General features: G+C 36.9%; 1 protein-coding gene across 1 annotated transcript in view; it reads right to left on the bottom strand.

The window, feature by feature from the left end:
- TTC28 (tetratricopeptide repeat domain 28) overlaps positions 1 to 23,059 on the bottom strand; it is a 576,727-nt gene that overhangs the window by 544,703 nt on the left and 8,965 nt on the right. Inside the window, exon 3 of the mRNA XM_065889510.1 lies at positions 8,403 to 8,681. Coding sequence (XP_065745582.1) covers positions 8,403 to 8,681 — 279 coding nt within the window. The remainder of the gene's footprint in view (positions 1 to 8,402; positions 8,682 to 23,059) is intronic.

Raw genomic sequence — 23,059 nt, 5'->3', positions numbered from 1 at the left:
TGTTGCCTCCTTATCTCCCAGTGATAAACTCATGTGGACATTTTATAAAAATGAATTTTTGAAAGAGAGAACTGACCAACAAAGATGAGTGTAGCAAAGAAATAAAAAGTGACAACACTGAAGGTAAAATTCAAATCAAATATAAAGGGAGCTATAGGAGAAAGAGCTGACTGTGGGAATGCTGACACACCCACTGTTCAAGGGATTCAGTCAGAAGAACTTAGTGACAATGAACTTAAGGACATAAATGAAGAAAGCAGTTCTGACAAAAAAGCTGAAAATGTTCCAGAGAAAGTGATCTGGTAAAATTACTGGAATTATAGGAATTCTCAGAGATATTTCACAAAACTGAAAGTACAAAGATTAAAACATTAGAAGCTGATCCAAATTAGAAAGGCATATGAGAGTTTGCCATGGCATACTGTCATTGGCATTTGCTCACACTGTATTGCGAATTACATGATGAGAAGAAGGCAGTAAGCACTGTTCAAATAACTCTGGATAAGCTTTTTACAGAAAAATAAAAAATAAATATAGTTTTAATATTTTCCATTCCTTATACACTTATAATCTACAATAAGGAAGTTTTTAATATTTTGACAAAACCTGGTAAAGGTCACAGAACAATCAAAATTACTACAAGGATCACACTGCAAGATTTTTTAGCTTGCACAGTTGTTTCTGTGGTACTGTGCTACCATGCAAAGCAAGGAGTGCCTGTATATGCTGTTTCCATTATACCGTGCTATCTTGCTAAACATACAAAAGGTTTCAATGTGGGAGATTTCAAAGAAATGTTAGATTGCTTCCAGAACTGATTAAAAAGTAGACTAAAACTATTGAGGTCTTCAGCTAACAATTAAAAAGAACTTCTAAACATCAAGGTGGGGACTTCCCTGGTGGCACAATGGTTAAGAATCTGCCTGCCAATGCAGGGGACACAGGTTCCATCCCTGGTCCGGGAAGATCCCACACGCTGTGAAGCAACTAAGCCCATGCACCACAACTATGAGCCGATGTGCCACAACTACTGAAGCCCGCGTGCCTAGAGCCCGTGCTCCACAACAAGAGAAGCCACCACAATGAGAAGCCCATGCACCACAACGAAGAGTAGCCCCCGCTTGCTGCAACTAGAGAAAGCCCACTTGCAGCAACAAAAACCCAACACCGCCAGAAATTAATTAATTAATTTAAAATAAATAAATAAACATCAAGGTGGTAAGTTTATGGTCTATGACATCTGCATCCTTAGAAGTCTTCAAGAAAAAAAGTACAATTATGTCTCCTAATTTTCTCATTGATTTAAATACTGAGGTTTAAAAAAAATTACACAGCAATATCAGGACTATAAAATAAACAACAAACTTTCAAGGGATTCTCAAGCTAGTTTAAGACTCAGATACATTCAAATGACATGTTTATATAACAATATAAATAATTAATTAAGTGAACTTAACAACAGACAATGAATGATATTCACAGAAGCTCAATGTAGCTTCCAGGAAAAAGAGTTGACAGCCATAAAAAAGAATGACGTAATGCCATTTGCAGCAATCAAGGCTGGACCTAGAGATTATCATGTTAAGTGCAGTAAGTCAGACAGGGAAAGACAAATATCATATATCACTTACATGTGGAATCTAAAAAAATGACATAAATGAACTTACAAAACAGAAATAGACTCACAGACATGGAAAACAAACTAATGGTTACCAAAGGGGATAGCAGGGGGAATGGGGGATAAATTAGGAGTTTGGGATTAACATATACATACTACTATATATAAAAGAGGTAAACAACAAGGATTTACTGTATAGCACAGGGAACTATACTCAATATCTTGTAGTAACCTATAATGGAAAAGAATCTGAAAAAGAATATATGAATATCTATATATACATATGTGTGTATATAAATATAACTGAATCACTTTTCTGTACACTTGAAACTAACACAGCATTGTAAATTAACTATACTTAAATTCAAAGAAAAAAAAACAAACAAAAGTAAGAGTTGACCTGGACCTATCCTATGAAGCCCAATAATACTGGGAGCAGGGAAGAAAACTCCAGGCACAGAGTTTGGCATAAACAAGAATTAAGAAAAAGGAAAAGACTGGACCAACAAGAGCAGGTTTATCAGCAGAGTAGCAAGAAAAAAACAGGGAAATGTGACCACTTGTGCAGAGTCTTGAATATCAGGCCAACTGGCAATGTGAACAGAAAGTTTTTGATGAGAAAACTGTCACAGTAAAAGGTTATCACAACAAAATAAGAATGAAACTATAAGAACCTGGACTATAATACTAACTATGGAAATAAACTGTATAAGATATATATGAAATATATTTAAGAAAGAATGCAGAGGGGTTATTGACCAATTTGGTAGAAAGAATGAAAAAGGAAAAAGAGATAAATAACCTGAATGTATGAGACCAGGTAACTAGGAACAATGACTCCAATGAGAGAATTCAAAACATCAACAAAGCCACCTTGTCCAAAAAAGCAAGATGAGTTTGTTGGGGGGATCCACTGACCATGAGGAACCTTAGATCACAGAAAAGATGTCACTTCTGCTTCCAGTAATGACTGAGCAAGATCCTAGTGGATCCACTCCCACATAGAAAACAACTATAAAGTTTAGACATAATACAAAAAGAAGCTACCTGAAAGCACTGGAGAGTAACGAGAAACAGGCAGATTCTGGAGGAAGAAAGCTGTGAAATAAGTTTCCATTTTCAGGGTGCAGAGATGAGGTGCTGACTGCAGGTCAGCGGGGCAACAGGAGTGCTGTCTTTCTGGTCTGTGGAACCAGAATACTAAAGCACAGGAAATCATAGTCTTTGGCCAAGGAGGAAGGGGATTCCAGAAGGAAAAGAACCAGAAAAGGGATACACAAATTCTGTCTTCCAACATCTTTGGATAACCCTTCAATTAACATGTATGAAACAAATTCAAAGCAGTTCAACTAAAGACAAAATATCTGTACTGAAGTTGGAGCTTCAACTCAAGAAATAAAGTATGCAATTCTATTCTGACCAAGAGAATTACTGGCCAAACAACAACTTCAACAACCACAGAAAACAATGGAAAACTTTCTCAAGAAAAAAATCAATTCCAAAAGTATTCAAATAAACCAACAAATAGTCAGAAAAGAGTAACAGAGGAATAAAAACAGAGAAGACAAACAAGCAAAATGGTAGAGGCAAAATCAACAGCATTGATAATCATGTTAAATGTTAATGGACAAAGATCCAATTAAGAGACAGAGGCTTCCAAAACTGATTTAAAAAGCAAGACACAATTATATGCTGTTCAAAAGAGATGAATTTTAAATGTAAAGGCCCAGAGAGATTGAAAATATATGGATACAAAAATATACATAATGCAAAAAGTAAGCAAAAGATGTCTAGAGTGGCTATATTAATATCAAACAAAACAGATTTTAGGACAAAAATTAGTACCAGAGATAAAGAGGAACCTTGCATAATGATAAAAGGATCAATAAGACATAATAATAATAAAAGTATATATGTTAATAATAGAGCTTCAAAAAACATGGAGCAAAATTTGACAATATTAAAGGGGAAAATCACCAATTCCAAAATCTTAATTGGAAGAAAAAGGAAAAGACTGGACCAACAAGAGCAGGTTTATCATCAGAGTAGCAAGAAAAAAATGGGGAAATGTGACCACTTGTGCAGAGTCTTAAATATCAGGCCAATTGGCAATATGGAACAACAGAAAGTTTTTGATGAGAAAACTGTTACAATAAAAGCTTATTACAACAAAATAAGAATGAAACTATTTTATGAATAAAGTGAAACTATCTTTATTTCAGCAATTGATGGAATAACTAAACAAATGTAAGTCAGCAAAGTCAAAGAAGATATGAACAACACTATCAACCACCTTGACCAAGTTGATATCCATAGAATTATACCTCACAACTGAAAAATACCCATTCTTTTCAATTGCTCATAGTAGGTTAACCAAGATAAATCATATGCTGGCCATGAAACAAGCTGCAGTAAATTGAAAAGCAGTAAGATCATACCAAGTATGTTCTTTAACCACAATGGAACTAGCTTAGATATCAATAATAAGATAACTTAAAAAAAAACCAAATATTAGGAAATTAAGTAATGAACTTTAATAACTCATGGATGAAAGAAGTAATCATAATGAAAATTAGAAAATATTCTTAACTGAATGATAATGAAAACATAATATGTCAAAATTTGTGGGATACAGCAAAAGCAGTGATTGGAGAGAACATTTTAGCTTTAAATGATCACATTAAAAAAGAAGAAAGATTTAAAATCAATGGCCTAACCTCCCATCTCAGGAAATAAAAAGGAGAGCAAACTAAATGTAAAATAATTAGAAGAAAATAATAAAGAGCAGAAATTGATTAAAGAGGAAATGTACAACACTGAAAATCAATAAACTCAACAACTGATTGTCTAGAAATAAAATTGATAAACATCTGGGCAGACTAATGAGATAAAAGAGAGAAGATACAAATTAACAATAGCAAGAATGAAAGAAAGGACATCATTATAGTTCCTACCGAAATGAAAAGGATAATAAAGGAATGTTATTAACAACTTAATGCCAATAAATTTGCAACCTAGATTAAATGTAAAAATTAACTGAAACAAAATACCAAAACTAATCTAACAATTAGAAAACTTGAATGGCCTCATATCAATCAAAGAAATTGAATTCATAATTAAAATCTTCCCACAAAGAAAAGTCCAAGTAAAGATGACTTGACTGGTCAATTCCATCAAATACTTAAGGACAAAACAGTGCCAATCCTACATAAATTTTTTTCAGAAAACACAAGAAGAGGGAACACTTCACAACTCATTGTATGAGGCCAGTATTACTTTGATACCAAAACCAGCAAAGACATCATGAGAAAAGAAAACATAGATCAATATCCCTCATAAACACAGATGCAAAAGTTCTTAACAAAATTATAGCAAATCAAATGACAATATATAAAAGTGATAATACATAATGACTAAGTGGTATCTATCCCATGAATGCAAGGTTGACTTAACATCCCAAAACAAAATCAATTTAATTTACCACATTAACACACTAAATGAGAAAAAATATGTATTATAATTTCAATAGATGAAGAAAAATTTTGACAAAATTCAACACTCAATTGTAATAGGAATTGAAGGGAATATCCTCCATCTGATTAAGGGCATCATCATCAACAATAAAAAGCTCACTACTTTTGCACTAAGATAAGGAATGAGTAAAGGAAGTTTGCTCTCACCATTTCTACGCATAATTGTAATGGATATCCTAACCAGTACAGTGAAGCAAGAAAAAGAAATAAAAGGCTTATGCAAAAAAAAAGAAAAAAAAGGAAATAGTAGAAATGCAGATGACATGATCATGTACAGAAAAGATGATCATGTACAGAAAAGATCCTAAGGGATCTGTAAAAAGTCCTACTAGAACTTAAAAGAAAACTCAACAGGGTCACATGACACAAAGTAAAAGAATACATTTTTCCTACAGACTAGCAATTAAAAATTAGAAAATGAAAAATTTTAAATCCATTTATAATACCATCAAAAACCAAAATACTTAGGAATAAATTTAATAAAAGATGTGTAAGACCTGAAAGCTACAAAAATTTGTAAAGGGAAATAAAAGAAAAACTAAATAAATGGAGAGATATACCATATTTATGGACTGGAATGTTGAGATAGCAATTCTCTCCAAATTAAAAATTCAATGCAATCCCACTAGTTTCCTAGTAGGTTTTTTGAAGAAATTGATAAGTTGATTTTACATTTATATAAAAATGCAAAGACAGAAGAGCAAAAACAACCTAGAAAAAGAAGAATAAAGCTAGAACACTCACAGTATCTGATACTGAAACTTAAAACTACAGTAATCAAAATAGTATGGTTTTGATAAAGATAGATAATAAATCAAAGGAACAAAATAGAGAGTCCAGTAAATACCCTAATACTTTTATATCAAATGGTTTGTGACAAAGGTACCAAAGATAATTCAATGGGGAAAGGATAGTCTTTTCAACAAATGTTGCTGGAACATGGTTATCTATATGGAAAATAAATAAACCTTGACCCTTACTTCATACAATACCCCAAAATTAACTCGAAATGAATCACAGACTTAAAGGCAAAAACTATAAAAATCCTAGAAGAAAAACTTTATAATTTTGAGTGAGACAAATATTTCTTAAACAGGACACAGAAAGAATGAACATATACAGACAACAGCTAAGAGGCAGTTGGAGATAAGGTATCATAATGGGACTGGGCTTATTCTTTTCTGCAGGTCGGGGGGCTCTCATAGTGCTTTTGCTCATACTTCTTTTGCAGCCCATATAACGTCAAAATCGTTCTTTCATTCAGATAAAATAAATGTGAATAAAAAACTCTCCAACCAACCTCTGAAGCCCTTGCATCTTAATATAAAAAATTAACTTTTACAGAGAGAGAGAGAAATTGGAAGGTATGTTTTACCACATCAAACTAGACTACAATGACATTTCAGAGAAAGATTTCAGAAAGGATCATAATGAAAAAGTCAGTTAGAAAAGTCAAAATTAAAAGAAAAAGGAATTGATAAAAATTTACCAGGCATATCTTCATGACAGAGAGTATAAATGAACTTTCTTTTACATAATGAGTATATTCCCAGAAAAGTAAGTATAAAAGCAAGTTTTTATAAAATGCAACTTTTATGCAGTAGTAATTTCTTTATAAATTAATTTTATTATGAATCATTATACAGAAAGACCCTTCATGATTTCAATAACAAACCCTAATTTGTATTTTGTATAATTCTAAATGTTCCTAAGTTAGACTGCTTAAAGCCAAATATGGAGTTGAAATATTAATGCAAATTATAAATATACGATAAATTTATTTATCATAAGGGGAAAAAATCAGAGACTAACACTTGAAATTATCCCAAAAAGTTGATTTTTCATCTATAGTCATAAAAGTGCAACTTTTCAGCCATTTTCTGTGTAAAAATCACAAGAGGTTGACAAGAGAAAGTAGAAATGACATAGAAAAAGGAAAAAGATAGAAGTTTATAGCTATTCACAAATATTAAGGACACAAGTTAAGTGGACCACAATAAAAAAGGAATGAAGATACTTGATCTGAAATTTAAGTTCTCTGTATTTATCAGGCTCATTACATCAATCACAGTCTTAAAAAAAAAAAAAGAAAGAAAGAAAAAGAGAAGACACAGGCCAAGCCTTGCTAGAATCATTTACTAATTTGAACATTTAATAAAAATGCACAATCATAGCTATTAAACACCAAGTATGTACAAGTAACATATTATCTCTACTCTTAAATAACCTTACAAGATAGGTATCATCATCCCATTTATCATAACCCCAGAGAGGTTAAGAGATTTATCCAAAACCATATTGTCATTAATAGAAGAGAAGGAATTTGAACCTAGGTCTGTCCTTTGAAAACAGCAATCTAACTCCCGAATGTTGGCATACAACAATTTTTTAAAACAGATTTTGTTTCATTTACAATGATTATACTTATAAAAGAAATCCTTTAGGGAATTACAGAATACTAAACAACTCATAAGGTAGCAGCAATACTAGAAATTCCACTGAATGAGGCCAAAAATACCTACCAGAATTAAGGTAGAAAGCTATGACTATGACATATTATTAAGACAGTAAGAATCTTTTTTACACTTCTAGGAAATTTCTATTAACTTTTGTTAACCCAACAGAAAGCCAAAAATAGGATGAAATGGTTTTGTGGTTCAATAAAAAAAAAATCTCAACACTTCAAGTCACATCTTAAGAAAGCATTTCTAAAATAAACTGGGGGTTAGGAGGTGAAGAGGCACAATGAAAATAAAGTATATACAAAACAAAGATAACAACTCAAGACAAACTATTAAAGGGAATATAGATAATTACAATGATTTATTAGGAAAAAAAAGTTTCTCTGATTAAATAACATTCTGAAAATAAGCAGTCATTGACAGGGAATAAAATTATTTTAAATTGAAGGAAAGAAACACAATCATAATACTCCATCTAAAACATCTGTGCAAAAAAGAGATGTCCAAAACCTACAGAAATAACTAAACACATCCTATCAAGAAACTGAGTGAAAAAAAAATTTATATCTCAAACATACAGGAAAAGAATTAAACTTAGACATGGAAAGCATATTTCCAAAGCATAAGAAAAGGAAGCTATTCACTAGTGTACCAGCTCAATGAAGCCATTCCATATCTTGCTGAAGTACAGACTATTAAAATATTTATAACTGCACTCAGTCAATAAAGTGTTACATTAAAATAAGAAACCAGCACAAAAGATTCTGTGAAAGTAAATGAAATTTCTACCTTTGGCCATTTGGGATTGAGAAGTCGGGCTTTGATTGCATCGTCCAGTGCCTTGTCATACTGCTGGATTTTCATATATGCTGCAGATCTATTGCTGTATAAGATGCAATTCTGAGGGTCAACAGCTAGGGCTTCATTGTACAGAACAATAGCTGTGTGGAAATCTCCATCATGACAGGCCTGATTACTCTGACGAACTTTCTCAACAAATTCAGCTTTGCTCAGCACTGGTCCATCAGGACTTCTCCGGCCAATAGTCTTAGCACCAAAGAGAGGAATCTACAAACAAAGAAACTTTGTGAGACAAAGTTTAGATAATCCAGAGAGGTTCCTTGTCTGAATTTCAAGAGAACATGGACATTCTTCACAGTCTGCTTTATATTATAGTTAACTTTTGTACCGTGAAAGACAATAAACTTTCCAAGAAGCAGCCAACATAGTACCTTAAATACAAATGTATCACTATATATGTATGTGTGTTCATATACATACATATAGTTATAAACATACATATTTATACATGTATATATTTTTGATTAAGAGAATGAATGAATAAATGCAAAAACGTACTCAGGCTTTTCCTTGGCAATTTAAAGTTATACTAAGAAAAAAAACAAAAGGGACTTCCCTGGTGGCGCAGTGGTTAAGAATCTGCTTGCCACAGTGGTTAAGAATCCCCCTACCAAGGCAGGGGACACAGGTTCAATCCCTGGTCCGGGAAGATCCCACATGCCACGGAGCAACTAAGCCCGTGTGCCACAAGTACTGAGCCTGTGCTCTAGAGCCCATGAGCCACAACTACTGAGCCCTGAGCCCGCATGCCACAACCACTAAAGCCCCCGCACCTAGAGCCCATGCTCCGCAACAAGAGAAGCCACCGCAATGAGAAGCCCTCGCACCACAATGAAGAGTAGCCCCCGCTCGCCGCAACTGGAGAAGACCCGTGCGCAGCAACAAAGACCCAATGCAGAAAAAAGTAAAATAAATTAGTTAATTTTTTTAAAATCTACAAACAATAAATGCTGGAAAGGGTGTGAAGAAAAGGGAACCCTCTTGCACTGTTGGTGGGAATGTAAATTGATACAGCCACTATGGAGAACAGTATGGAGCTTCCTTAAAAAACTAAAAAATAGAATTACCATATGACCCAGCAATCCCGCTACTGGGCATATACCCAGAGAAAACCATAATTCAAAAAAACACATATACCCCAATGTTCACGGAAGCACTATTTACAATAGCCAGGTCATGGAAGCAACCTAAATGCCCATCGACAAACGAATGGATAAAAAAGATGTGGTACATATACACCATGGAATATTACTCAGGCATAAAAAGGAACGAAATTGGGTCATTTGTAGAGACGTGGATGGACCTAGAGACTGTCATACAGAGTGAAGTAAGTCAGAAAGAGAAAAACAAATATCGTATATTAACGCATATTTGTGGAATCTAGAAAAATGGTACAGATGAACCTGTTTGCAAGGCAGAAATAGAGACAAAGACATAGAGAACAAACGTATGGACACCCAGGCGGGAAATGGGGGGTGGGATGAACTGGGAGATTGGAATTGACATCTATACACTAATAGGTATAAAATAGATAACTAATGAGAACTTGCTATATAGCACAGGGAACTCTGCTTAGTGCTCTGTGGTGACCTAAATGGGAAGGAAATCCAAAAAAGAGGGGATATATGTATACATATGGCTGATTCACTTCGCTGTACAGTAAAAACTAACACAACACTGTAAAACAACTATACGCCAATTAAAAAAATATATATATATAAACTATGCTAAGTTATCTTTGGATATAAGACTGTGAGTTATTTTCTTAAAATTTTCTCTTACCCAAATGTTGGGCAATAAGCATATATAAGTTTTAAATTTTAAAAAAATATGGGCTTCCCTGGTGGCGCAGTGGTTGAGAGTCCGCCTGCCGATGCAGGGGACACGGGTTCGTGCCCCGGTCTGGGAGGATCCCACGTGCCGCGGAGCGGCTGGGCCCGTGAGCCATGGCCGCTGAGCCTGCGCGTCCGGAGCCTGTCCTCCGCAACGGGAGAGGCCACAACAGTGAGAGGCCCGCGTAACGCATAAAAAAAAAAAAAAAAAAAAAAAAAATAAAACTTTTTAAAAATAAATTTTCATGTACCAATGAATCTTTTTAGACTGGCAAATTTGGTAACTATAATTTTGCTACTACCATGGAATTTCAAAGACAAACATCAGTTTTTGGAGATCACCAAAAAGAAAAAAAAAATCTGATATAAATTGTATCTTGGCAATTTAAGACCTGTCTTTGACGTTGATTTTTCCAAATCACTAAGTTTTCTATGACTTTATTGCAGTGACTTTAAAATGAAAGGGAGTGAATGAGTCAAATGTTATTCATTTTTAAAACAGGAAAATTATAAACTGCATTAGAGTACCGAGGATAGAAGCTTAAGACAGCAGTATCAAGAGAGACAACTTACAATTTCAAGCAGGCTTGCCCTAAGTGAAATTACAACAAAAAGTGTGATTTCCTTCCCGGTGTCTTCCTTTAAGACTCAGTCCAGTCCCTCTATTCAAAAGTGCATAATATTTTTTTTCTTTTTTTTTGGCTGCATTGGGTCTTTGTTGCTGCGCTCGGTCTTTTTCTAGGCGCAGTGAGCGGGGGGGCTACTCTTTGTTGTGGTGCGCAGGCTTCTCATTGTGGTGGCTTCTCTTGTTGTGGAGCACAGGCTCTAGGTGTGCGGGCTTCAGTAGTTGTGGCTCGCGGGCTCTAGAGCACAGGCTCAGTAGTTGTGGTGCACAGGCTTAGTTGCTCTGCAGCATGTGGGATCTTCCCGGACCAGGGCTTGAACCTGTGTCTCCTGCATTGGCAGGCGGATTCTTAACCACTGCAAAAAGTGGATAGATCTAATATGTGACACATCAACATGCACAAAAGTAATATATCCCTCACAGAGGTATTTGCATTAAAAAGAGCAGACTTCACAGAGAGCAGGAAGAAGGCAGAGCTAATCTCTCACACAGGCAACCAGATTTTTTCCTCTGCTTATAGGGGTATCATATCCTAGATTTCCCGGACAATTTAAAATATCCCAGAAGTTTCAAATATCAGTGCCCAAGTTATATCCTTCAACTACCTCATATCAGAAGTGACCAATAATGTACTCTAGTTAGGGTTTTGTTTTTTATTTTTAATTATGATCATGAAACATATTGCTTGAAAGTGAATGGACTATGGAACATTTACCAACCAGGATTTTCCTAAACAACCTTGATGTTTATTTATTTCATCTGCATCATCAAATTAATATGTAAGACAGTGACAATGTATAAGACTGATTTCATTTTGGAAAATACAGTCATCATGACTCTACTTAAAGGCAATACTAGCCATAAGTCATAGAAACAAATTCTACATTTGAAAATTCAGGGGTACAACATAAAAACAGCAATAACAGCCTTTAAAAGTAAAATCGTTAGGTTCACACGCAGCCTAAAAGTGAAAAAGACATGATCCTACTATTACAGCATTCCCTGCTTCCCAGGGTAATTTGGTTCAATGCCAAAATAGATAAGAATCAAATTAAGAAAGAGTCTGCATTCTATTACCTCCATATACAGTAACACAAAGTAACATTTTCCAAAACACATTCCAAGGAAACCTAGGTCCTCAGGAGACTAGGATAAACAAAGTTGAATTAAGTTTCTTCTTTAGTGGAAGACCTCTAAGAGCTTCTATTTTGCACACCGTGAATCTGAGAGAAGAGATACCATACATTATAAGATCAAAGTATCTTTTTGGTGGAGAACCTAGCTGGACCAGAAAATGCTTGAAACACTAATGTAAACTATTAAATATAAGGCCTCTGAGAGCAAAGAAAAACGCCATGGAAAAGTCAATGCTAGTGCAGAAAGATTATAAATACCAGAGAAGAACTCCAACACCATCATCACCACCAAGTACCCACAAATTTAAGAGAAAATGCACTCTAGTTAAGTGTCCATAGAAGTATCTAATTTGTCAAAATACGCCTGTATCTACTCAGCGGGTTACAATGTGGTCCTTAGGAGGCTAATAGCTAGCCATTTTTGTGTATGGTTTTTTAAAAGGGATATAATTTGCCTAGTCCTGCTCTATCATCTCGGCAATTGATAAACTTGGCAATACAGAGAGATTAAATAAAAGACTTGCATGTATTTCTCACATTATATATATATAGTACTTGGAACAAGCAGCCATATTAAATTCAGACTACTAAGGTGAATATACAGTACTACTTAAGGAGACAAAGAAAAATAAAATTCTGAAATACTCATTTAATTCCTCTGATAGTCTTCCTTTCCACATATATTTCATATACGTATAGTTTATGGATGTCAACATATATTAACCTTGTTGATATTTTCTTCTGACCTTCTGACAAACTCATCTTAAAAGAGTAGAAGGAGTGTCAATAACATATGGACCATGGTGGCACAGTGGTTAAGAATCCACCTGCCGGGCTTCCCTTGTGGCGCAGTGGTTGAGAATCCGCCTGCCGTTGCGGGGGGCGTGGGTTCGTGCTCCGGTCTGGAAGGATCCCACATGACGCGGAGCGGCTGGGCCCGTGAGCCGTGGCTTTTGGGCCTGTGCGTCCGGAGCCTGTGCTCTGCAACGGGAGAGGCCCCAGCGGTGAGAGGTCTGCGTACCGCAAAAAAAAAAAAAAAAAAAAGAAGAATCCACCTGCCAATGCAGGGGACACAGGTTCAAGCCCTGGTCCAGGAAGATCCCACATGCCACGGAGCAACTAAGCCCATGCGCCACAACTACTGAGCTTACGCTCTAGAGTCGGTGAGCCACAACTACTAAAGCCCGCACACCAGAACTATTGAAGCCCACGTGCCTAGAGCCCGTGCTCTGCAACAAGAGAAGCCATCGCAATGAGAAGCCCAAGCACCGCAACAAAGAGTAGCCTCTGCTCGCCACAACTAGAGAAAGCCCGCACACAGCAGCGAAGACCCAATGCAGCCAAAAATAAATAAATAAATTTAAAAGAATAAATTATTTTTAAAAAAGAAAAATACTTATCATCCTTTATATTAGAAAACTATAGGGGCTTCCCTGGTGGCGCAGTGGTTGAGAGTCTGCCTGCCGATGCAGGGGACACAGGTTTGGGCCCCTGTCCGGAAAGATCCCACATGCCACGGAACGGCTGGGCCCGTGAGCCATGGCCACTGAGCCTGCGCGTCCGGAGCCTGTGCTCTGCAATGGGAGAGGCCACGACAGTGAGAGGCCCTCATACCACTAAAAAAAAAAAAAAAAAAACTATAGGGAATCAAAGAATTAACTGTTTAAGATAAGATAAAATTATAAAAGTACTAAAAGGAAACACAGAATTTTTTACCATGTAAACTGAGGAAGGCATTTCTAAGTACAACACAAAACCTAAAAGCACAATAGAAAACACTGATAAATCTGACAACATAAAAGTTTTAAATATCTGCATAGAAAAAACAATTTTTAATTAAGCAAAAAGATAAGTCACAAATCAGTAATAAAAAAAAAACTATTTGTAACACATGATAAAAAGCTAATTTGCTTACTATATAAAAATCTCCTACAAATAAATCAGAAAAAAAATCTACTGGAGGACTTCCCTGGTGGCACAGTGGTTAAGAATCCACCTGCCAATGCACAGGACACTGGTTGGACCCCTGGTCTGGGAAGATCCCACATGCCATGGAGCAACTAAGCTCATGTGCCACAACTACTGAACCTGAGCTCTAGAGCCTGCGAGCCACAACTACTGAGCCTGCATGCCACAACTACTGAAGCCCACACACCTACAGCCTGTGCTCCACAACAAGAGAAGCCCGTGTACCATGACGAAGAGTAGCCCCCACTCACCACAACTAGAGAAACCCCGCGCATAGCAACAAAGACCCAACACAGCCCTAAATAAATAAATAAAATTTTTAAAAATAAAATCTAGTGGAATAAATGAACAAAAATATGCACAGACAGATCATGAGAAAGGAAATCTATATGGCTTTTAATCATATTTTTTAATGTGTGGTTTCTTTTATTTTAAAAGAAAATCAAACTTCAAAATATCATTTTTCACCTCTCATACTAATGGAAAAAAATTATCAGTACACTTTAATAAGGGAACAAAGAAAAAGTTCCACCCATACATTGTTGGTGGAAGTGTAAGCTGAGGTAATTATAGAACAATTTAGGAATATTTATAAAAATGTAAAAGATACATACCCTTGGAATTCTAGAAATTTTTCCTACTTCTGGTAAATTAGCCTTCAGATACATTAACCCATGTAAACAAAGTTACATACACCAGGATATTCATAACAGCATCATTTGTATTAGCATGAGGTTAGAAATAACCACAATGTTGGACAATAGGAAAATAGATAAATTAGTTTTAATAGATCCATATAATTGATACTATAAAGCCAGCCAAAAGAATGAGGTAGATTTTATATACTGATATGTAAAGTTAGAAAAAATCAAGATGCAGAAGAGAGAGGTAGGATATGTTATCTTCTATGAAATAAGTGGGAGGAATAATGCATATACATGTACATACACTTGCATACTTAAATACAGTATGGATTAATTATGCCAGAAACAATATAAAAACCAGTAGAGTAACTGTCTCAAAAGAGAGTTGTTTGAGGACTGGAAAGTAGAGGTAGTAGGGAGACCAACTTTTCAATTTTGTACTGTCTGATATTTTACTATATGCATATATTACCTACTTTTTTAAAACATGAAAAAAATCATTCTGAAAACAGAGCATAGCTTACTTTTATATATCAAGGTATCCATATATGGTTGCAAAATATGTTCACTTTCTAAGGGTATCTGGCTAAGAAGATGAAAGGGAATTAGAAACCAGCCTTTGCACCCTGGCCCAGAGCTACATAAGCCTAGAATGGAGGTAGCACTTTCTTACAAAGTCACTCTCTACTCATCAAGCTATTCTTATGGCTAGGGAGTAAGATCTTTCTTGAATTCACACAAAGGCCAAATATGGATAAGCTGCTATATATTAATTATGTATTTTTTTAAATAGATGATAAGACAATTCACTGGAGAATTGACCATATAATATAAGAACTCAGTGTACATTCCAAAATATATGTAGAATATATATTACATGATATATATGTATTATATATAAAATATATAATACATGAAGTTAAGAACTTTGTGGATGGGTTCGCAAGATTTGACCCACAAATGACAGAAGAAGCTGAAAGAAAAGTCCATAGAAAATACCCAAAATGAAATATACTCAAATAGAAAAAGGAAACGGGGAAAAATGATAGGTGCATAAGAGACAAGAGGAACACGCCAAAGAGGTCTAACACACATATAATTGGGATCGCAGAAGGAAAGAAAAGGGATTCGATGCAATATTTGAATACCTCATGACCAAGAATTTTCTAAAACTGATGAAAGACATCAACTCAGAATACTGAACCCACTGAACTTCATCCAACCTCAAGCTATCACAAAGAAAACTAGACCAACACACATTACAGTCAAACCACTAAAAACCAAAAACAAAGAAAATGTTAAAGCAAACAAAGGAGAAAAAAGACACATTACCTTCAAAGGGGCTACAAGCTGCGAACTCAACAGGAATGATGGAAGCTGAACTAGCAGCGAGCCTACAATTCTACGCCCAGAGAAAATATTATTCAAAAATGAAGTGGGGGGCTTCCCTGGTGGCGCAGTGGTTGGGAGTCCGCCTGCCAATGCAGGGGACGCGGGTTCGTGCCCCGGTCCAGGAGGATCCCGCGTGCCGCCGAGCAGCTGGGCCCATGAGCCATGGCTGCTGAGCCTGAGCGTCTGGAGCCTGTGCTCCACAACGGGAGAGGCCACAGCAGTGAGAGGCCCGCGTACCGCAAAAAACAAAACAAACAAACAAAAAAATGAAGTGGAAATAGGATTGATCCTACATTACTGGTGGAAATTGAAATGGTTCAGCCATTGTGGAAAACAGTTGGCAGGTCTTCAAAAAGTTAAACATAGAGTTACCATATGACCCAGAAATTCCACTCCTGGGTATCTACCCAAACGAATTGAAAATGTATATCCCTGCAACAACATGTACACAAATGTTCATAGCAGCATTATTCATAATGGCCAAAAAGTATAACAACACAAATATCCATCAATGATGAGTAAATAAACAAAATGTGGCACAGCCACACAATGGAACCAAAAAAAGGAACAAAACACTAATACACATGAGAATATGGATGAACCTTTAAAACACTATGTTAAGTGAAAGAAGCCAGAAACAAATGGCCACATTTGTATGACTCCATTTATATTAAATGTCCACAGTAGGCAAATCCATAGAGGCAGAAAGCAAATTAGTGGTTGTCAAGGGCCAGAGATGGGGGAAATGTAACACCTAACAAGTACTGGAATTCTTTTTGGGGTGAAGGAAATTTTCGGGATTAGACAGTGGTGATGGTTGTGAACAAACTAAAATCCACTAAATTGTACAATTTTAAATGGTGAATTTTATGGTGTGTTAATTTTTAAAACGTAAATACTTGTTCAAACAAACAAACACTGAGGGAATTCATCAACATCAGGCCCACGCTAAAAGAAATACTAAAAGAAATACTGCAGGAAAACGATCTTAGAGAGAAATATGGAAATGTAGAAAAGAAGGAATAATACTGGTAAAGGCAAATATATGGGTAAATATAAATGAACATCAGCTATACAAAATAGTAACTGTAATGTGAAGTTTAAGATATATATAAGACAGAGCCTGAACCAAGATGGCGGATTAGAAGGACATGCTCTCACTCCTTCTTGTGAGAACACCAGAATCACAAGTAGCTGCTGGACAATCATCGACAGGAAGACACTGGAACTCACCAAAAAAGATACCCACATCCAAAGACAAAGGAGAAGCCATAATGAGACGGTAGGGGCACAATCACAGCAAAATCTAATCCCATAACTGCTGGGTGGGTGACTCACAGACTGGAGAACACTTACACCACAGAAGTCCACCCACTGGAGTGAAGGTTCTGAGCCCCATGTCAGGCTTCCCAACCTGTGGGTCTGGCAACGGGAGGAGGAATTCCTAGAGAATCAGACTTTGAAGCCTACTGGGATTTGACTGCAGGACTTTGACAGGACTGGGGGAAACAGAGACTCCACTCTTGGAAGGCACACACAAAGTAGTGTGTGCATTGGGACCCAGGGGAAGGCGCAATGACCCCAAAGGAGACTAAATCAGACCTACCTGCTAGTGTTGGAGGATCTCCTGCAGAGGTGGGGGGTGGCTGTGGCTCACCATAGGGACAAAGACACTGGCAGAAGAAGTTCTGGGAAGTACTCCTTGGTGTGAGCCCTCCCAGAGTCTGCCATTAGCCCCACCAAAGAGCCCAGGTAGGCTCCAGTGCTGGGTTGCCTCAGGCCAAACAACCAACAGGGAGAGAACCCAGCCCCACCCATCAGCAGTCAAGTGGATTAAAGTTTTACTGAGCTCTGCCCACCAGAGCAACAGTCAGCTCAACCCACCACCAGTCCCTCCCATCAGGAAACCTGCAGAAGCCTCTTAGACAGCTTCATCCACCAGAGGGCAGACAACAGAAGCAAGAAGAACTACAATCCTGCAGCCTGTGGAACAAAAACCACGTTCACAGAAAGACAGACAAGATGAAAAGGCAGAGGGCTATGTACCAGATGAAGGAACAAGGTAAAACCCCAGAAAAACAACTAAAGGAAGTGGAGATAGGCAACCTTCCAGTAAAAGAATTCAGAATAATGATAGTGAAGATGATCCAGGACCTCGGAAAAAGAATGGAGGCAAAGATTGAGAAGATGCAAGAAATGTTTAACAAAGACCTGAAAGAATTAAAGAACAAACAAACAGAGATAAACAATACAATAACTGAAATGAAAACTACACTAGAAGGAATCAATAGCAGAATAACTGAAGCAGAAGAATGGATAAGTGACCTGGAAGACAGAAGGGTGGAATTCATTGCCAGGGAACAGAATAAAGAAAAAAGAATGAAAAGAAATGAAGACAGCCTAAGAGACCTCTGGGACAACATTAAATGCAACAACATTCGCATTTTAGGGGTCCCAAAAGGAGAAGAGAGAGAGAAAGGACTAGAGAAAATATTTCAAGAGATTATAGTTGAAAACTTCCCTAACATGGGAAAGGAAATAGCCTCCCAAGTTGAGGAAGCGCAGCGGGTCCCATACAGAATAAACCCAAGGAGAAACACAACAAGACACACAGTAATCAAATAGGCAAAAATTAAAGACAAAGAAAAACTGTTGAAAGCAGCAAGAGAAAAATGACAAATAACATACAAGGGAACTCCCATACGGTTAACAGTTGATTTCTCAGCAGAAACTCTACAAGTCAGAAGGGAGTGGCATGATAAATACTTAAAGTGATGAAAGGGAAGAACCTACAACCAAGATTACTCTACCCAGCAAGGATCTCATTGAGATTCGATGGAGAAATCAAAAGCTTTACAGACAAGCAGAAGCTAAGAGAATTCAGCACCACCAAACCAGCTCTATAACAAAGGCTAAAGGAACTTCTCTAGGCAGGAAACACAAGAGAAGAAAAGGACCTACAAAAACAAACTCCCCCCAAAAAAACCCAAAACAATTGAGAAAATGGTCAGGGCTTCCCTGGTGGCACAGTGGTTGGGGGTCCGCCTGCCGATACAGGGGCACGGGTTCGTGCCCCGGTCTGGGAGGATCCCACATGCCGTGGAACGGCTGGGCCTGAGAGCCATGGCCGCTGCAACTGCGCGTCTGGGGCCTGTGCCCCATGATGTGAGAGGCCATAGCAGTGAGAGGTCCGCGTACCACAAAAAAAAAAAAAAAAAGAAAATGGTCAAAGGAACATACATATCAATAATTACCTTAAACGTGAATGGATTAAATGCTCCAACCAAAAGACACAGGCTTGCTGAATGGATACAAAAACAAGACCCATATATATGCTGTCTACAAGAGACCCACTTCAGATCTAGGGACACCTACAGACTGAAAGTGAGGGGATGGAAGAACATATTCAATGCAAGAGGAAATCAAAAGAAAGCTAGAGTAACAATACTCATATCAGACAAAATAGACTTTAAAATAAAGACTATTACAAGAGCCAAAAACAACACTACATAATGATCAAGGGATCAATCCAAGAAGAGATAACAATTGTAAATACTTATGCACCCAACATAGGAGCACCTCAATACATAAGGCAAATACTAACAGCCATAAAAGGGGAAATCGACAGTAACACATTCATAGTAGGGGACTTTAACACCCCACTTTCACCAATGGACAGATCATACAAAATGAAAATAAATAAGGAAACACAAGCTTTAAATGATACATTAAACAAGATGGACTTAATTGATATATATAGGACATTCCATCCAAACACAACAGAATACACATTCTTCTCAAGTGCTCATGGAACATTCTCCAGGATAGATCATATCTTGGGTCACAAATCAAGCCTTGGTAAATTTAAGAAAATTGAAATTGTATCAAGTATCCTTTCTGACCACAACGCTATGAGACTAGATATCAATTACAGGAAAAGATCTGTAAAAAATACAGACACATGGAGGCTAAACAATACACTACTTAATAACGAACTGATAACTGAAGAAATCAAAGAGGAAATCAAAAAATACCTAGACACAAGTGACAATGGAGACACGATGACGCAAAACCTATGGGATGCAGCAAAAACAGTTCAAAGAGAGACGTTTATAGCAATATAATCCTACCTTAAGAAACAGTAAACATTTCGAATAAACAACCTAACCTTGCACCTAAAGCAATTCGAGAAAGAACAAAAAAACCCCCAAAGTTAGCAGAAGGAAAGAAATGATAAACATCAGATCAGAAATAAATGAAAAAGAAATGAAGGAAATGATAGCAAAGATCAATAAAACTAAAAGCTGGTTCTTTGAGAAGATAAACAAAATTGATAAACCATTAGCCAGACTCATCAAGAAAAAAAAGGAGAAGACTCAAATCGATAGAATTAGAAATGAAAAAGGAGAAGTAACAACTGACACTGCAGAAATACAAAAGATCATGAGAGATTACTACAAGTAACTCTATGCCAATAAAATGGACAACCTGGAAGAAATGGACAAATTCTTAGAAATGCACAACCTGCCAAGACTGTATCAGGAAGAAATAGAAAATATGAATAGACCAATCACAAGCACTGAAATTTAAACTGTGATTAAAAATCTTCCAACAAACAAAAGCCCAGGACCAGATGGCTTCACAGGCAAATTCTATCAAACATTTAGAGAAGAGCTAACACCTATACTTCTCAAACTCTTCCAAAATACAGCAGAGGGAGGAACACTCCCAAACTCAATCTATGAGACCACCATCACCTCACCCGGATACCAAAACCAGACAAGGATGTCACAAAGAAAGAAAGCTACAGGCCAATATCACCGATGAACATAGATGCAAAAATCCTCAACAAAATACTAGCAAACAGAATCCAAAAGCACATTAAAAGGATCATACACCATGATCAAGTGGGGTTTATTCCAGGAATGCAAGGATTCTTCAATATATGCAAATCAATCAACGTGATACACCATATTAACAAACTGAAGGAGAAAAACCATATGATCATCTCAATAGATGGAGAGAAAGCTTTTGACAAAATTCAACACCCATTTATGATAAATACCCTGCAGAAAGTAGGCATAGAGGGAACCTTCCTCAACATAATAAACGTCATATATGACAAACGCACAGCCAACATTGCCCTCAATGGTGAAAAACTGAAACCATTTCCACCAAGATCAGGAACAAGACAAGGTTGCCCACTCTCACCAGTCTTATTCAACATAACTTTGGAAGTTTTAGCCACAGCAATCAGAGAAGAAAAGGAAATAAAAGGAATCCAAATTGGAAAAGAAGAAGTAAAACTGTCACTGTTTGCAGATGACATGATACTATACACAAAGAATCCTAAAGACACTACCAGAAAACCACTAGAGCTAATCAATGAATTTGGTAAAGCAGCAGGATACAAAATTAATGCACAGAAATCTCTGGCATTCCTATACACTAATGATGAAAAATCTGAAAGTGAAATTAAGAAAATACTCCCATTTACCACTGCAACAAAAAGAATAAAATATCTAGGAATAAACCTACCTAAGGAGACAAAAGACCTGTATGCAGAAAACTTTAAGACACTGATGAAAGAAATTAAAGATGGTACAAATAGATGGAGAGATATACCATGTTCTTGGATTGGAAGAATCAACATTGTGAAAATGACTCTACTATCCAAAGCAATCTACAGATTCAATGCAATCCCTATCAAACTACCACTGGCATTTTTCACAGAACTAGAACAAAAATTTTCACAATTTGTATGCAAACACAAAAGACCCCGAATAGCCAAAGCAATCTTGAGAACGAAAAACGGAGCCGGAGGAATCAGGCTCCCGGACTTCAGACTATACTACAAAGCTACAGTAATCAAGACAGTATGGTACTGGCACAAAAACAGAAATATAGATCAATGGAACAGGATAGAAAGCCCAGAGATAAACCCATGCACATATGCTCACCTTATCTTTGATAAAGGAGGCAGGAATGTACAGTGGAGAAAGGACAGCCTCTTCAATAAGTGGTGCTGGGAAAACTGGACAGGTACATGTAAAAGTATGAGATTAGAACACTCCCTAACACCATACACAAAAATAAGCTCAAAATGTATTAAAGACCTAAATGTAAGGCCAGAAACTATCAAAATCTTAGAGGACAACATAGGCAGAACACTCTGTGACATAAATCACAGCAAGATCCTTTTTGACCCACCTCCTAGAGAAATGGAAATAAAAACTAAAATAAACAAACGGGACCTAATGAAACTTCAAAGCTTCTGCACAGCAAAGGAAACCATAAACAAGACCAAAAGACAACCCTCAGAATGGGAGAAAATATTTGCAAATGAAGCAACTAACAAAGGATTAATGCCCCAAATTTACAAGCAGCTCATGCAGCTCAATAACAAAATAACAAATAACCCAATCCAAAGATGGGCAGAAGACCTAAACAGACATTTCTCCAAAGATGATATACAGATTGCCAACAAACGCATGAAACAATGCTCAACATCATTAATCATTAGAGAAATGCAAATCAAAACTACAATGTGATATCATCTCACACTGGTCAGAATGGCCATGATCAAAAAATCTAGAAACAATAAATGCTGTAGAGGGTGTGGAGAAAAGGGAACACTCTTGCACTGCTGGTGGGAATGTGAATTGCTACAGACACTATGGAGAACAGTATGGAGGTTCCTTAAATAACTACAAATAGGGCTTCCCTGGTGGTGCAGTGGTTGAGGGTTCGCCTGCCGGTGCAGGGGACGCAGGTTCGTGCCCCAGTCCGGGAGGATCCCACGTGCCACGGAGCAGCTGGGCCCGTGAGCCATGGCCACTATGCCTGTGCGTCCGGAGCCTGTGCTCCGCAATGGGAGAGGCCACAGCAGTGAGAGGCCCGCATACTGCAAAACAAACAAACAAACAAACAAAAAAACAACTAATAGAACTATCATATGACCCAGCAATCCCACTACTGGCCATATACC

Source organism: Phocoena phocoena, chromosome 13 (assembly GCF_963924675.1).
Source record: "Phocoena phocoena chromosome 13, mPhoPho1.1, whole genome shotgun sequence".
Taxonomy (NCBI): Eukaryota; Metazoa; Chordata; class Mammalia; order Artiodactyla; family Phocoenidae; genus Phocoena; species Phocoena phocoena.
This window is presented reverse-complemented; position numbering and strand designations above follow the sequence as displayed.